Here is an 18,087-nt window from a genome sequence, read left to right on the forward strand (position 1 = left end):
GGAGAAAGAAATGGGGAACTATAGGCTCCCCAAGCTCCCAGGTAATTCAAAAAAGGCACAAGGCTTGAACATATTCCTTTTGTTTGAAGAGAATGGGTCCCTGTATATTAATGTATGTCACTTCTAGCAAGCATAAATGAGCCATATTACGAGCGTGACTGATTATTTTAAATTGGTTCTTAGTGTTGCCAATCAGCACTCTTTTCTCCTGTAGTAAAATTGTTGTGATAATTTTTTGAAATTTGGCATTCTTGTGTTTGTCCTGATGAGTGCAAGATGAAAAGCATCAGCCGTGTTTTCAGCCATATTAAAATAGACTACTTAGTCAGTTAAACATTGTTGTTTATGGGATCCTGCTGTGCACAGATTGGCTGCTGCATTTCTCTCATTACAACATTGCCAATAGTTCAAAAGAACTTCATTGGTGATAAAGCTCTTTGAGGCGTCCCATGATAGGAGTGGAACGAGTGCAAGCCTTTCTTTGGCTCATCACTGATTCTCTGGTTAAGAGAACTGAAGGTGCAAATGAAAAGCTTTCTCAGTCGGAATTCTTTCACTGAGTGGTGATGTATCTTTGTGTGCACCTCTCTCCGATTCTCATGGTTACAGTGTTTGCTTAATTGAGGTTGACACAATAATGCACCTGAGTTCAATGATCAAGAGCCGTTTCTACCTTTGCTCAAGGTATCGAATATTGGATCTCTATTAAGATATTGTTTTGTTGTTTCCTCCAGGTACTCTCGGGTCAGTTTCTTTCTGACAAGAAAGTTGGTACTTATGTGGAGATAGACATGTTCGGCCTTCCAGTGGACACGAGACGGAAAGCTTTCAAAACAAAAACTTCGCAAAACAATGCGGTCAACCCAGTCTGGGAAGATGATCCCATTGTGTTCAAAAAGGTTCGTCCTTTCATTTTTGAGACAGTGCAGCATATCAATATTTTACTGAACGCCAGTTAAACATGTTTTTTCTTCTTTGGAACCCTGAGACAAAAGGCAGAGAAGAGGAACAGGATTAAGGTTTTAGGGTTGATTCGCCGCAGATGCTGTTGGTTCTGCCGAATGTTTCCATCCTGTTCTTTCTTCCTTTCTAACTTATATGTCCTCTTTGTCCTTCCCCGGGGTTAAATGGCATTGAGCACTTTTTAAATTAGTTCAGAGGTGTCAGCTTCATTTGATTCACAATCCGTTTATGCAGGAGATGTGCAGGCATTTATTTCAGACGGATGAGCAAGATTCTGCATATGTTCAGCTGACTCAACGCCAATAAATTCCTGCACATGCATCAACAGCTCCATTTTCCAAAGCTCTTCTGTCCGGCCCCTCATCTTCTACTCTGCATAAACTTGAGCTTATCCAAAACTCTGCTGCCCACACCTTCATTCACACAAGGTCCCGTTCACCCATCATCCCTGTGCTCACTGACTGACGTTGGGTCCTGCTCCGGCGACGCCACTATTGTAAAATTTTCATCCTTGCTTTCGTACCCGCCATGGCCTGGCCTCCTCCCTGCCCTACAGCCCTCCACAATAACTTTGCTCATTTAATTCTGACCCCCTTGCCCGGGGGAAACAGTAGCATAGCAGAAATGTTACTGAGCTAATAATCCAAAGGAGTGAGCTAAAGCTCTGGAGACACATGTTCAAATCCCACCACCACAGCAGCTGGGGGGAGTTAAATTTAATTAATGAACAAGTCTGGAATAAAATGAGAGTCTCATTAATAATGATCATGAAACTACTGGATTGTTATACAAACCCATTTGGTTCACTAATGCTACCGGGTCTGATCTACATGTGCCTCCAGACACACAGCAATGTGATTGACTATTAATTGCTTTCTGCAATGGGCCAGGATATCACAGAACTGTTACAGTGCAGAAGGAGCCCATTCAGCCCATGGTGTCTACACCAGCTCTCTGAATGAGCAGTTTACTTAGTGCCACTCGCCTGCCTTATCGCCATAACCCTAGACATTCTTCCTTTTCAGATAACAATCTAATTCCCTTTTGAATGCTTCGATTGAACCACTCTCCACCACAATCTTGGACAGCACATTCCAGACCTTAACCGCTCACTGTGTGGAAGACTTTTGCTTCTTTTTCAAGTTATCTGTGCCTCTCGTTCTTGATCCTTCCATCTATGGGAACGGTTTCTCCCTGTCTACTCCATACTCCTCATGGTTTTGAATACTTTTATCAAAACTCCTCTCGTCTCTCTCTTCTCCATGGAAGACAGTCCCAGCTTCTCCAATCTCTCTTCATAACTAAATTAATCATCCCTGGAACCATTATCATAAATCTTTTCTGAAGTAGGTGGATCACCACTACCTGCTCAAGCCTCAAGGGCAATTAGAGATGGGCAATGCTCATATCCCAAGAATGAATAATAGAAACATGAATCTTGCACATCTCCTATTTTAATCACTCCACCATTTCATTGCCGGTCCTTTAGTTGCCCAGGCCCCAAGCTCTAGAATTTTCTACCTCTCCTCTTTCAAGACACTCCTTAAAACCTGTCACATTGACCAAGCTTTTATCATCTGTCCTTATGTTCCTCAGTGTCAGATTTTGTTTGATAACCCTCCTGTGAAGCGCCTCGGGACATTTTATCATAAAAGGCACTATATAAATGCAAGTTTTTGGTTGAAAAATAGCTCTGATTATTGGAATATCTGAATCCGACTATCAGTGACACAAGCCTTGGATTTTCATTGACACTGCAGTTAGCAGAGCATGCATGATAGCGCAGGAAAATTTCCTACACATTGCCATATCTTTGATGGACTGCTGCTGGTATTGCTGACTGCCCTTTGGGGCTTTAGCACTGGTTGGAGGTTGTGGGGTGGGGTAGGTGGTGTGTAAACTTACTGCCTCAGCTTAAAGAGCTAAACAGCCTTCCTGAATGAAAATTATGTTAGCGCCTCTGATAAAGTTGTCAAAAATGTGCCACTTTGGAATTGGTTGCTGATCATCCCTGCATAAGTTCACAATTGTCCATGGAATGTAAATTCAATAACGGGTACTTTTAATGTGTCTACTAGAAGAGAAGCAGAATTACCACTCACGCACATTCAACTGGGGAGAGATCCAGTGTAATGGATCCAAACCGAATGTTCCTGCTCCTGCATTACTAAACCAGTGAGAATTGAGAGGAAAATCCTGTCCAAGTCTTCATTAGACTCAACACTCTTGTGTTAGATATCCCACCATGTCCATTTGTATTAAATTAATTCATGACTGACAAAAGTTGGATCTGTAATCTGACAAGAGCAACATTCCTAAATGTAGAGAGTGCCACATTCACATTGAAGCTGAGTCCACTGGGCTAATGGTCATAAGAACATAAGAACTAGGAGCAGGAGTAGGCAATTCAGCCCCTCGAGCCTGCCCTGCCATTCATTATGATCATGGCTGGTCTCATTTCGGCCTCAACTCCAATTTCCCGCCCTCCTCCCATAACCTTTCAACCAGTAACTAATTAAAAATCTATCTATCTCCTCCTTAGATTTATTCAGCGTACCTGCATCTACTGCACTCTGAGGTAGTGAATTCCACAGGTTCACGACCTTTTGAGAAAAGTAATTCCTCCTCATCTCTGATTTAAATCTACCACCCCTTAGCCTAAAACTATGGCCTCTCTTTCTAGAATGCCCCACAAGGAGAAACACCTGCTCCACGCCTATCCCCTTTAGCATCTTATATACCTCAATTAGATCTCCTCTCATCCTTCTAAACTCTAGCGAGTATAGGCCTAAACTGCTCAATCTCTCCTCATAAGACAAGCCCCACATCTCTGGAATCAATCTAGTGAACCTCCTCTGAACTGCCTCCAATGCAACTACATCCTTCCTCAAGTAAGGGGACCAAAACTGTGTACAGTACTCCAGGTGCATCTCACCAAAGCCTTGTACAGTTGCAACAACACTTCCTTATTTTTATACTCTATTCCTTTAGCCATATATGCCAAAGTTCCATTTGCCTTCCTTATTACCTGCTGTACCTGCATTCTAGCTTTCAACGATTCATGCACGAGGACACCCAGATCCCTCTGCACTGAAGCATTCTGAAATCTCACTCCATTTAAATAATAAGCCGCCTTTTTATTCTTCCGACCAAAATGGATAACCTCACACTTATCCACGTCAAACTCCATCTGCTAGATTTTGGCCCATTCATCTAATCTGTCCATACCTAATTGTAAATTTCTTATTTCTTCATGTGGTCTTAACGTTAGCCATGTCAATACCAGACTGATTATAGGAGGAGGCCATTCAGCCCTTCATTCTGGCTCTGTTATTTAATTTAAAAATGCCTGAGCTGTATTTCCAGTCCATTTGCCCAACTTTATTCTATATCCTTTGATGCCCTTTAGGTTATTGATACCCAGGCTCTAAGGGTTAAGCTACAAGGGGGGATTGAACAAATTAGGGTTGTATCCTCTGGAAGTTTGAAGGTTAAGCGATGATTTGATTGAAGCTTTCAAGACATGAAGGGGAACAGATAGGGTACATTGGGAGAAAATAGTTCTACTGGTTGGGGAGTATAGTGTAAAAGTTAGAGGCTGACCTCCTCTGGAGTGAAATTAGGAAACACTTCTACATGAAAAAAGTGACTGAATTTTAGAACTTGCTTCTGCAAATGGCAATTGATGCTTGATCAATTTTGAATTTTAAAACTGAGATTGATGGATGTCTGTCAGGGAAAGTGTTGAGGGTTATAGGAGGACCTGGATTTAGGTCACAGATCAGCCGTGATCTCACTGAATTCCAGGACAGACTGGAGCAGCTGAATGGCCTCTTCCTTTTCCTCTGCTCCTATTTTGTGTGGAATTTGAAGACCTTTTTCCCTTCCTGTTTTATTTCAGCCATACTTGTCAAAATTACTGACAGCACGTCAGAAGCAGTCCTTGTTCAGTAAAGTAATTGGGACATCCAGAAGGAGTAATACGTTTCTACGTAAAGCCAGGTTCCTTTGTAATTCCTTTTGGAATGCCATCTTGGCTATTTGAGAGTCATCCAAGTCCAACTGATTAACTAAAGAATAACACAATCATAAAACTTGTCAAACAAGGGCAAGGGCAACAAGCATATGGGAAGACCACCACCTGCAAATTCCCATCCAAGTCTCACACCATCCTGACTAGGAAATACATCACTGCTACTTCACTATCAATGGGTCAAAACATCACACAGGCTGCAGCGGTTCAATCATTGTCGCTCCACCATTGGTGTTTGTGCCTTCAGTTGTCTATAGGCCCCATCTCTGGCATTCCCTCCCTACATCTATTCACCTCTTTCCTCCTATAAGACACTTCTTAAAACCTACCTCTTTGACCAAACTTTCGCTCATCTGACCAAATATCTCCTGATGTGGCTCAGTGTCACACTTTGGACAGAATTTTGCCATCGGCGAACAGGGTGCAGGGCCCGCTCGCCGATGCGTAAAATGACACAGGATGATGCCAGGCGGAACCCCCGAATTCCCATTTAAATTTTCAGGAAGGCGGGGGCACAGCAAAATTAGCTGCGGGCCCGCTGACCTGCCAATTGAGGCCATTGACAGGATCATTTAAACAATTAAAGGACCTGCCAGTCCGTCCTTTCTCTTAAGTTTGGCGGGCAGGCCAGGAGCCCTGGCGACAAATAGAAAAAACATGAAACCTCATCCACCGGTGGGATGAGGTTTCATGCAGGGTTCTAAAAAGTTCAATAAAGTTTTATTGTAATTTGTCACATGAGGGGGACATGTTAGGGAATTTTTATTTTTCTATTTTTAATCTTTTTAAAAGTGTAAACGATCTCCCTGAGGCAGCACTTAGCCTCATGGAGATGTGCGGTCTTTCATGCACATGCACCAAAGAGCGCACTCTCGCAGTTGGGGAATCCCCTCCCCCGCCCGCACAGGGAGTGCATAGCGCTTCCCGCTGGATGTCACGCTGGATGAGCCTTAATTGGCCCTCCCATGTAAAATGGCGGCAGGGCCCGCTTCTCCAGCGGGAATCGTCTCCCCACCCGCCGGAGATTGGATCGGGCCTGCTCGCCCAACAAGCAGAAAATTCTGCCCTTTGTTTTATAATATTCATGTGGCACACCCTGGGATGTTTCATTATGTTAAAGGCACTAAATGGATGCAACATCTTGTTGTTGTTGTTGTTCAAGAAAGCACCTCACCACCACCTTCTCAAAGACAATTAGAGATGGGCTACAAATTTCATCTTGGCAGCAATGTCCACCTACTGTGAACGAAGATGAACAAAAATCACAAGTAGATTTAACTATTGTGACATGAACTCCAACTTATTAAATCACATGAAGTTCTTCAATTGTCATTCCTATTCCCAATTCATTCCTTTTTATGACTACAGCTCCTCACACCCTGCTTCCTTTAAGGACTCCATCCCATTCTCTCAGTTCCTTCACCTTTCCAAAACAGTTCCGCTGACATGTCTTCCTTCTTCCTTAACCAAGGTTTCCCACGGTGATTGACAGGACCCTCAACCCTGTCCAGCCCATCTCCCACGCATCCGACCTCACACCTTCCTCTCCCTCCCAGAAACATGATAGGGTCCCCCTTGTCCTCACTTATCACCCCACCAGCCTCTGCATTCAAAAGATCATCCTCCGCCATTTCTGCCAACTCCAGCATGATGCCACCACCAAACACATCTTCCCTTCACCCTCCCTGTCAGCATTCCGTAGGGACCGTTCCCTCCGAGACACCCTGGTCCACTCCTCCATTACCCCCTACACCTCAACTCCCTCCCACGGCACCTTCCCATGCAACCGATGAAGGTTCAACACCTGCCCCTTTAGTTCCCCCCTCCTCACCATCCAAGGGCCCAAACACTCCTTTCAAGTGAAGCAGCATTTCACTTGCACTTCCCTCAATTTAGTCTACTGCATTCGCTGCTCCCAATGCAGTTTCCCCTACATTGGAGAGACCAAACGCAGACTTGGTGACCGCTTTGCGGAACACCTTCGGTCTGTCTGCAAGCATGACCCAGACATCCCTGTCGCTTGCCATTTCAACACGCCACCCTGCTCTCATGCCCACATGTCCATCCTTGGCCTGCTGCATTGTTCCAGTGAAGTTCAACGCAAACTGGAGGAACAGCACCTCATCTTCTGACTAGGCACTTTACAGCCTTCCGGACTTAATATTGCGTTCAACAACTTTAGATCAAGAGCTCTCTCCTCCATCCTCACCCTCTTTCCCATCTCCCTTTTTCCAATAATTTATAATTTTTTAATATATATATTTTTCTTTTCCCACCTATTTCTATTATTTTAAAATTTATTTCCATCCATTGTTTTATCTCCACCTTTTAGCCTATTTCGATCCCTTCCCTCCACCCCACCCCCACTAGGCTGGGGCTATCTGTCACTAGCTTGTCCTGCTTTCTGCCCTTAATGTCACCATTAGCACATTCCTTAGATAATATCACCACCGTCAACACCCCTTTGTCCTTTGGTCTATGACATCTTTGGCAATCTCTTCTTTGCCTCCACCTATCACTGGCCCCCTACTCTGCTCTACCTGTCCCACCCCCCTCAACCAATTTATATTTCACCCCATTTCTATTTTTCCTTAGTTCTGATGAAGAGTCATACGGACTCGAAACGTTAACTGTATCCCTGTCCGCAGATGCTGTCAGACCTGCTGAGTTTTTCCAGGTATTTTTGTTTTTGTTTCAGGTTTCCAGCATCTGCAGTATTTTGCTTTTATCATTCTTTTGTGGATTTATTTTTTATTGGTTAATAGCCTGGCCTTTTTAATCTAACTTGAACTGTGCTATCTTCTCTAACCATGCTTCCTCTGAAAAAAAAAGATTGGTTTCGCATCTTTTACTTACCAGTAGCTGTTCTCTTCTTCTGGGGAAAGTTCATTTTGGAGGGAGGAGCAAGTTGATGAAAGTGAGGTTTTCATTGACTGGAGGTCATTCTTTAAAGACCTATTTTGTTCAGTCACTTGAAATAAGTAGATGTGTCAGGATCGTTATGCACAGATGACCAAAGCTGTTTTGTAAATTAATTTTTTTTTTCATTACTGATAGATAAAGAAAAGCAGAAAAGAAAATCAGGACATATTGTGTGAAAATGCAGTACAAAATTTACCATAAGCTTTCAAGAGCTTTTTTAAAAAATCATCAAATTCTTTTACATTATTTGAAATGTGTGTTTTTTTAAATGTAAACTCATTTCATCTTCAGGTTGTGCTACCATCTCTGTCTTCATTAAGGATATCTGTTTATGAGGAAGGAGGTAAATTTATAGGCCACCGAATATTGCCTGTACAAGCTATTCGACCAGGTAAGCACAACCGTGTTGCGTATACTTGTCCATAAATGTGTGTGAGGTTTTATTTTTTTGCCATTTGCCATCTTCTATCTGCAATATTGCTGAAACCAGACATGTTGCTGAAGCTTTTCATCTTGCACTCATCAGGACAAACACAAGAATGGCAAATTTCAAACGATCACAGCAATTTATACTACAGAAGAATAGGGTGCTGATTGGTTAGCAAGTCGACTCTGATTGGCCGAGGCATTGCCATGGAGAAAGCAATGGGGAACTACCGGTTCCTCAAGCTCTCGAATAATTCAAAAAAGGCACAAGCCTTGAACATATTCTTTTATTTGCAGAGAATGCGTCCTTTTGTATGAATGTATGTTACTTCCAACAAGTGTAATCGAGCCACATTACGAGCTCAACTCATTATCTTAAATTGTTGTCAGTGTAGCTATTAGCACACTCTTGATTATACCGGTAACTTTGGTCTCTCCTATATTTTAGGTTATCACTATATCTGTCTAAGGAATGAACGGAATCAGCCCCTGATGCTTCCTGCTCTCTTCGTATACATAGAAGTTAAAGATTACGTCCCTGATACCTTTGCAGGTAAACATTAGATGCTTTGTTCTGTTTTGTTTTAGGTAACGAGTGAAACTGCAACCAGTGATAAACAATGGAAGAATACTTTTGTTGGCCAATCTATCCACATCTACTTATTGATTACAATTAACGTAGAAGCGTTTAAAGGAAAGATTGTAGTGTGATTTAAGAGTCTTTTTACACAAAATTAATTCATTAAACACTCACCCACCCCACTGAAAATATAATCTACAGGCTAATGTAATTCTTGCAAATTTTCCTCAAGCTTTCTTTCCTTTATCTTCACAGATGTAATTGAGGCATTGTCTAATCCTATTAGATATGTGAATTTGATGGAGCAAAGAGCACAGCAACTAGCGGCTCTAACTCTGGAGGATGAGGAAGAAGAAAAGAAAGATGTAAGCAGTGTTTTCATCTTGCTCGAGTGTACAAGTGTGCAAGAGTAATCCTGTTTAAAGCTATTAAAACCGGGGGTGGGAGGGGGACACATCTCCTGTGTGGGGAAATGCACGAAATCCGATGGAACGCCGATTTTACACCCACCCACCCAAAAATACTCATCGACTTCAATGGAGAGTCAAATGTAGGGGTGTTGGGGGGAGGGGTGGAATCCGGTCAGTTCGCGAGTGACGAGTTAGGTTAAAATCATCCCCAGTGTGTCAGAAAAGATATTACATTCAGAAAAACTATTCCGTCTTTTCTCTATCCATTGTTACTTGCTGGAAGATTCGCTGCTTACAGTGTTTCGGGTTGTTTCTACTCTATAAGGCGTGCATTTTGTTTTATTTATTTATTTGCTGACGTCCCATGGAATTGCTCACATTCTCCCCTTCCCTTTGGCTTTTTTTTATTCACTCATGGAATGTGGGTGTCGCTGACTAAGCCAGCATTTATTGCCCATCCCTAATTGCCCTTGAGTAGGTGGTGGTCAGCTGCCTTCTTGAACCACTGCTGTCCATGTGGTGTAGGTACACCCACAGTGCTGTTAGAGAGGAAGTTCCATGATGTTGACCCAGTGACAGTGAAGGAATGGCGATATATTTCCAAGTCAGGATGGTAAGTGCCTTGGAGGGGAATTTCCAGGCAGTGGTGTTGCGATGTATCTTCTGCCCTTGTCCTGCTGGATGGTAGTGGTCGTGGGTTTAATATCTTTCTGTTTGTATTCCTCTTTTTGTCTCCCGCGCTCTGTAGAATACACATACATTTTCCCTCGTTACCAAATGTCTGGCTTTTTTTCCCTCAGACTCCTCCTCCTTTGGTCTTTTGCCTCCATCTTTCTAGTTGGAACTTGCCAAGTAGGAGCGCAGTGCTCAGACTGGGTGAGCAGAGAGACTAGGAAAGGAGAGTGCAGGGAAACTAAAGTGGGGAAGAGCAAAGCCTAAGAAGGAGGCTGAGAAATGCAGATTGAAGAAGCATGCTTGGATTGCACACTTAGAAATCAGACCAGGCCAGGCCAGATCAGGCTGCAGCAGCCCCTGCAAAATAGTACAGGATATGAAGCAAGATGGTAGTGCACTTATGTTGCTTTGAATTGGTCCCTAGTAACTACACGGGACCAGTCAGAGCTGAGACATGGTTGGCACAGAAAGCAGTTGGCTGGAAGTCAAAGGTGGGTGGGCAGGTATTCGATGGACGCAAATGTTCATTTAATTATAGATTTAAAAACATTAGTATAGAATAATGGATCAAGTGTTATGGTAATGAGTTAGTGATGTATGTCATGATGTAACAGTGACATCAGCAGTCATGTACAAGAGAATAAGAAGAAAGATGGAATAGTCTGTACAAGAGTGAGATGTACTTACCTCAAAGCCTAGAATGTATTATGATGTAAATAAAGGAGTTTTTGAAGAAACCTACCTGAGTTAGACCTTAGTTACTGTTAGGTAGTGAGAAACCCTTGCAATCCTGATCAAGCCACAAGTTACCTGAAGAGAGCTCCAAATACTATTCAAACCAAACCACAAACTATTTATAAGTGGAGACTGAAGTATTTCCCATTTTCTGGCATCCAGTTTCTTCCATATGCCTGTAGATAACAGTATGCATATCCTGTAGATAACAGTATGCATATCCTGAATACATTGATCCAAAATTTCTTACTCCACCAATTTAATTTAACCACGTTTGTCACTTCTAAAAATAGAGGCTATAGAGATTTCAGAGGAATGCATAGTGCTTGTACATTATTATCCCCAAGATGTAGCACAGGAGCCCAGTCAACATCAAGTTCTCCTCCTTCTTTCAAGTAGGGTCACATGGACTCGACACGTTAACTCTGTTTCTCTCTCCACAGATGCTGTCAGACATGCTAAGTTTTTCCAGCATTTTCTGTTTTCATTTCAGATTTCCAGCCTCCGCAGTATTTTACTTTTGTAAAGTTCTCCTTGTTAGCTGTCAGTCAGCCAACCAACAGAACAAATCTCCTATTCTGTTACAACAATGTGCCCCATCCCCAGCCTCTATCCCCTACTCCATCAGTAAAATCCATTTGGATTTTCCCCATCAGATATCTCTGTGAACTCAGTGAGTGAGATTACCAGTCTAGTGCCTATTATCTGCCCAAAATTTGGTGCTACGGGACCTTATCAGTGGGAAGTGGGTTGGCACCTCCAAACTTATTTGAATTTTACAAGGTTACAAGAATTTTACAAGAGGCTGATAGCCAGCAGAGAGAAATGTTTCCCAATAATCTGAACTGTGTTCAAATTCAGGTCTCTGAATTTGATCTGATTTACCTATTGACAGATCCCCTGCGGCAATGCTCTCAAACCATTTTCTCAAACTCTCCTTCCCTGCAATTCCCCCTAGGAGGCAACAGGGGCATAATGATAATGTCGCTTTTCTATTAACCCAGAAGCACAGGCCAATGCTCTGGGGACATGGGTTCAAATCCAGCCACGGCAGCTCGCAGGATTTTAATCCAATCAACAAAATTCGAGTTGAAAGCTGGGGCAGAATTTTAAGGCCCCTTTTCGGTGGGGACGGGGGCTGTAAAATGCGGCGAGACGTTCTAAACCCCATCGGCTTCAGCGGGAATGTAAAATCCCTCTGCCGTAAAATTTCGCCCCCTAGTCTCAGTAATGGTGACCACGGGTGGGATTTTCTGGTCCTGCCAGCAGTGGCCACTGGCTGCTCTCCAAATTTTCCAGTCCTGCCTGCTACATAGCCCATTAGTGGGACCGGAAAATCCAAGCCCAGGAAACTATCACCACTCGTCGTAAAGACCTATCAGGTTCACTCACTTTCTTTAAGAAAGGAAATCTGCCATTCTTACTCTGCCTGGCCCACATTTGACTCCAGATCCACAATAATATGGTTGACTCTTATCTGCCCTCTGAAATGACCACCCAATTCGAGATCAATTAGGGATGAGCAACAGATACTGACCCTGCCATGAAAGAAGAAATTTTTTTTAAATTGTCAATTTTTTTTTCTCCAGTTTTCTGCTTGTAATCTGTTTTTTGTCTCTCTGTGTTGAATGTTCACACATTGTTCCATTGACTTGAGGCCAAGAATTTCCCCATGGCAATTTGGGAGCGGGGCCCACTCGCTGAGGGGAAAATTGAGGCCATTGACAGGCTCATTAAGATAGTTAAATGCCGTGCCCGGCCAACCTTAAGGCTGGCGGGCAGGCTAGAAGCCCAGCGGCCTGTAGATTATCAATGAAACTTCATCCACTGGCGGGATGAGGTTTCATTACCGTTTTGTAAAAATGTAATAAATTTTATGAGTTTGTTATCAACATGTCCCATTTCGTATGACATTGTCACATGAAGGGGACATATTAATAATTTGAAAATGTCTCTATTTTTTGGCTTTACTTAACTTTCACTAAACTCCCTGAGACAGGACTTTGCCTCAGGGAGCAGTGTGTGAAAGAGCGCACTTTGACAGATGGGATTTCCCTAACCCCCATCACAGGGAGCGCATAACGCTTCCCGTCAGGGATGCCGCTGGGCAGGCCTTAATTGGCCCGCCCACTCAAAATGGCAGCGGGCCCCGGTTCGGTGGCGGGGTTCGGCTGCCTGCCTGCCACCGAGCCAGTGCAGCTCATCTACCCACCAATGTCCATTTAGAGCACACCTGGAGTATACTGTGAGCAGATCTGGGTGTCACACCTTAGGAAGAATATATTGGCCTTGGAAGGAGTGCAATGTAGATTTATCAGAAGGACACCTGAATTCCAAGGATTATGCCATGCGGAGAGATCAAACAAACTAGTTCTCTGTTGAAGGGTCATGAGGACTCGAAACGTCAACTCTTTTCTTCTCCGCCGATGCTGCCAGACCTGCTGAGTTTTTCCAGGTAATTCTGTTTTTGTTTTAAACAAACTAATGTTCTCTGGAATTTAGAAAGCTAAAAGGTGATTTGGTTGAAGCTTTCATAACAATATTCATCTTAACAATGAATAGATAGGGTCGATAGAGAGAAACTATTTCCACTAATTGGAAATTGGAAATTGGGGTGCCTTGGACCAGAGGGCTGTTGGATCCTGTGTATCCTCATCGCTAGTTCATTGTGAGAGGTGGCCGAGTTGACACTATAGATAGAGTTGCTCAGCAGACACTTCTTAGGTGGGAACTTTTAGTTTATTTGCAAATGTACTCAGCAGCAACTACACGGTGCTTTTACATCAAACCCTATCTCTATACTACTGACTACTAACTACAGAGGTCGCCTGCTCTACTCTCCTAATGGGCACTAAAGATCATGAGATCTTCCTTAACAATCGTTATTCTAAAAAGAATATTACACACTAAATAAAACCATAATTACCACAAGGGCAGAGTCAGAAAAATAAGAAGCCCAAGATCTTTCAGGCATGAAGTTAAAACACAAATCTTCGTACAAAGAGTGGTAGAGGTTTATAACTCTCCGTTGCCAACTGTCTTCTGGTGTAGTATACTAACCCACTCAGACACTCCAGCACCATACCTAGCACGGAGGAAGATGGTTGTGGTTGTTGGAGGTCAATCATCTCAGCTCCAGCATATCACTGCAGGAGTTCCTCAGGGTAGTGTCCTAGGCCCAACCATCTTCAACTGCTTCATCAATGACCTTCCTTCCATCATAAGGTTAGAAGTGGGGATTTTGCTGATGATTGCACAATGTTCAGCACCATTCGCGACTCCTCAGATACTGAAGCAGTCCATGTCCAAATGCAGCAAGCCCTGGATAATATCCAGGCTTGGGCTGACAAGTGGCAAGTAACACTCGCGCCACACAAGTGCCAGGCAATGACCATCTCCAACAAGAGAGAATCTAACCATTGCCCCTTGACGTTCAATGGCATTACCATTGATGATTCCCTCACTTTCAATGTCCTGGGGGTTACCATTGACCAGAAACTGAACTGGACCAGCCATTTAAATATATTGGCTACAAGAACAGGTCAGAGGCTAGGAATTCTGCAGCAAATAACTTATCTCCTGACTCCCCAAAGCCTGTCTGCCATCTATTAGGCACAAGTCAGGAGTGTGATGGAATGCTCTCTACTTGCCTGGATGAGTGCAGCTCCCACAACACCCAAGAAGGTTGACACCATTCAGGACAAAGCAGCCCACTTGATTGGCACCCCATCCGCAAACACTCACTCCCTCCACCACTGACACACAGTAGCAGCAGTGTGTAGCATCTATAAGATGCACTGCAGGAACTCACCAAGCCTCCTTCAGCAGCACCTTCCAAACCCACGGTTGCCACCATCTTGAAGGACAAGGGCAGGAAACATATGGGACCACCCCCACCTGCAAGTTCCCTTCTAAGGCACTCACCATCCTGACTTGGAAATATGTCACCGTTCCTTCACTGTCACTGGGTCAAAATCCTGGAACTCCCTCCCTAACAGCACTGTGTTTGTACCTACACCACATTGACTGCAGCAGTTCAAGAAGGCAGCTCACCACCACCTTCTCAAGGGCAACTAGGGATGGGCACTAAATGCTGGCCCAGCCAGCAAAGCCCACATCCCATGAATTAATTTTTTTTTCAAGTCACCCACTGCCTCTCCCTGACCTTGGTTAGGAGCATATTTTCATATGGCAGGTGACCGTTCTACCACATAATACTGGTGAAACTGTTTCAATTAATTGTCTTTCGAAGCTATTCTTCCCCTCAATTTCATTGGGAGCAGGATCATAAATTGAACTAGTCGGTTGCTGGCAAGCTTGCAGAAAAGCTAACGTGGCAAATCATTTTCATGAGCCTGTTGGCGGTTGTAGAGTGGATGTGAAAGCTCCATTCATCATTGGCAAATATTTTAATTCTTCAGGTGGAACACAAGCGCTGGTCTATAAATCTGGACTTTTGTTACAGCAATGTGATGTGAAACCTTGGCCAACTAGCCCCACAATGTGTACTGTGCCTTTCTTCCGTTAAAGTGAAATAGTTAATGGGCTCTACTTTTTCCAGGTTTTCCTGTTTCTTAATACCTTTTTTTCCGTTTTTAAAAAATGTTTTGAAAATAATTGCTTCAATTACTTTAACTGTAACTCTTCAATTGCAGTGCACAAATGGCAACCTGTCTGTGGCCATGTTTCACTCACCTTGGGCTATTGAAGGATGTCTTGACTTATGCCTTTCACTAGTGACTTGGCAGCAGGTTCTTTACCCTCTGTATGGGGTTACTTTCTAGAAGAATAGAATTAAAAAGCAGGGAGATTATTTTAAACTTGTGTAGAACCTTCATCAAATCACATTTGGAGTACTGTGCACAGTTCTGGATTCTGTATTACAAAAAGATACACAAGAGAAGGTGAAGGAAAAAGATTTGCAGGTATGCTATCAAAACGGAGAGATTATAGCTATCAAGAAAGACTGAAAAGGCTGTGGCTCTTCTCTTTGGAAGGGAGAAGGCTCAGGGGTCACCTAATGGGATCTTTAAAATTTCAAACAGATTTGATAGAGAACGTGTTTCAACTTGCGGGGAGTCTAAAACGAGGAATCATAAATATAATTAGTTAATCATAAATCCAATAATGGATTCAGGGGCTGAATCTTCGGCTTGGTGAGTGGGGGCGGGGCCCGCTCACCAAGGCGTAAAATGACATAGGGTGACATCGGGCGTCCGTCCCAACATCACCGCGTATCATTTAGATTTTCAGTTTGGCAGGCTGCGTGCCCGCCGAACTGTCAAAGGCCTATTAAGGCCTGGTATAAAGCAATTAAGGCAAACAGCTGAGCTGCAAGTCCAACCTTAAGGTTGGCTGGGGGGGCAGGCGAAGAGCCCAGGCGGCCTTCGCATTTTTCCTGGAACCACATCCACAGGCGGGAGGAGGTTTCGTGATGGGTTTAAAATTTTCGGAAAGATTTTTATTAAAATTAATGTGCAGCTCATGTGACAGTTTCATATGAGGGGACATGTCATAAAAATTTTTACAACACTTTATTAGACTGTTTAAACTTAAAACTAATCATGTGCGAAAGAGCGCTCTCCAAACTCAGGCACGGACATGGAGCGCTCAGCGCTTCCGGGCGGGCGTCACGCTGGGCGGGCCTTAATTGGCCCACCCACGTAAAATGGTAGCGCCCAGCCGATCTGGGGTACCGATCAGCCCCGCGCCCGCCCCCACACAACACCCCCAATGGGGAGAGAATTCTCTCCTAGGAGGATCTTCATTACCCAAAGCCTGCTTATAGGCTACTACATGGAACAGTTGTAGCAAATAGTACAATGCATTAAAGCTAGATTAGCACATGAGCTGGAAAGGAATTGAACAATTTGCTGAATACGAAACTGAATAGGGTGAGAGGAGGCTCGTGTGGAGTATAAACAGTAGCGTAGACTAGTTGGCTTGAGTGGCCTATATCTGTGCTGCAAATTCTAGGTAAGGTAATAGTTGTGGAGTGAATTTTCTTGCAAGAGTAAATCTGTTACCTCAATAGGTCTGCTTTAAGCACATCATGAGGTTTCATGTAATTAACTTTTGGGTCTTTTATGTGTGTTTTCTGTGCAGAAAAAAAGAAATAAGCAGGTTTGCTCAATTTTGCCAGTTGGTGAAGAGGAATTTGAAGATGTTGCATGATTGTTAAAAATTGTTGATATTCTGCTTCATTTTATGGTTCTTCAATTCTGAAGCAAGAAGCTTTGGTACTTGTCCCATGAGGAATTACACTGCCATTCCCCTAACCTATTGTCCAGGTACATCACGGAATGAAAAAGCGCATGTACCACATGCTTTGGAATAAAGGGTGTCTCTGTGAACTTGTGTCACTTGGTCACTCATTTGGTGAATCATTGTTGCACGTGGCTGAGGCCAGCTAAAGCTCCTGATCATTCAGCTCCAGGCCTTTTTTAAATTAGTATTCATTCATGAGATGTAAACATCGCTGGCTAGGCCAGCATTTATCACCCATCCCTAACTGCCCTTGAGAGGGTGGCGGTGTGCCGCTTTCTTGAATTACTGCAGTCTGTGTGGTGTCGGTGCATTAACAGCACTGTTTGGCAAGTAGGTTCCAGAATTTTGACCCAGCAACAGTGAAGGGACAGCGATATAGTTCTAAATCAGGATGGTGTGTGCCTGGGAGGGGAACTTCCAGGTGCCGGTGTTCCCCTGAACCTGGTGCCCTTAAACTTTTAGTTGATAGATGGCACGGGTTCAGAAGGTGCTGCCAAAGGAGCCATGGCGAGTTGCTGCATCTTGTAGATAGTACACAGGTGGTTTAAAAAAAAAAGAGCCTCCTGTGGCCCCTAATTGGCAGCAGGAAATGGGACAGACACCTCTGCTCACTTTAGTGCCCATCCCACTTCTGCCATAATTTTGTTGTGGTGTAATGGTATCAGACACCCCTTTCTCCATCACTTCCGCCTTATTGTGCTCATTTGTATTCACACCAGTACAACATTGGGATTAAGGATCGTCATGGAGAAGACACAAGGGCCTACGTTGAACTTACACAAATGCATTTAAAAGCCATTTTGTAAATATTTTTTAGTTCTCTGGTTTTACACAGGAGTATAGAGAGGCACAGAAACAAAAGTTGGTCAAAGACTGTCTGGGTAAAAAAGTGCTTCCTGATTTCACTCCTAACCCTAATTTTGAGATTGTGGCCCCTTGTTCTGGATTTCCCCACGAGAATAAATAGTTTTTCTCTATCTAACCTATCGAATCCCTTTGTTATTTTCAGGACATTGATTAGTCAGCTCTCTACCTTGTAAATTCAAAACAGAATGAACCAAGCTTAACCTCATAAT

The 18,087-nt window shown here is 43.4% G+C and overlaps 1 protein-coding gene across 5 annotated transcripts in view; it reads left to right on the top strand.

Moving 5' to 3' along the window:
- Window positions 1-18,087, top strand: part of LOC121290931 (1-phosphatidylinositol 4,5-bisphosphate phosphodiesterase beta-1) — an 802,698-nt gene that overhangs the window by 673,022 nt on the left and 111,589 nt on the right. For all 5 annotated transcript variants that reach the window (XR_005945906.1, XR_005945910.1, XM_041211986.1 and 2 more), the window contains 4 exons: window positions 735-899; window positions 8,210-8,309; window positions 8,793-8,897; window positions 9,180-9,289. Coding sequence is in view for 3 of the 5 variants with exons in the window: in XM_041211986.1 (XP_041067920.1) it covers window positions 735-899; window positions 8,210-8,309; window positions 8,793-8,897; window positions 9,180-9,289 (480 nt within the window). In the remaining 2 variants the exon portion in view is untranslated. The remainder of the gene's footprint in view (window positions 1-734; window positions 900-8,209; window positions 8,310-8,792; window positions 8,898-9,179; window positions 9,290-18,087) is intronic.

This window comes from Carcharodon carcharias, chromosome 2, assembly GCF_017639515.1.
Source record: "Carcharodon carcharias isolate sCarCar2 chromosome 2, sCarCar2.pri, whole genome shotgun sequence".
Classification (NCBI taxonomy): domain Eukaryota; kingdom Metazoa; phylum Chordata; class Chondrichthyes; order Lamniformes; family Lamnidae; genus Carcharodon; species Carcharodon carcharias.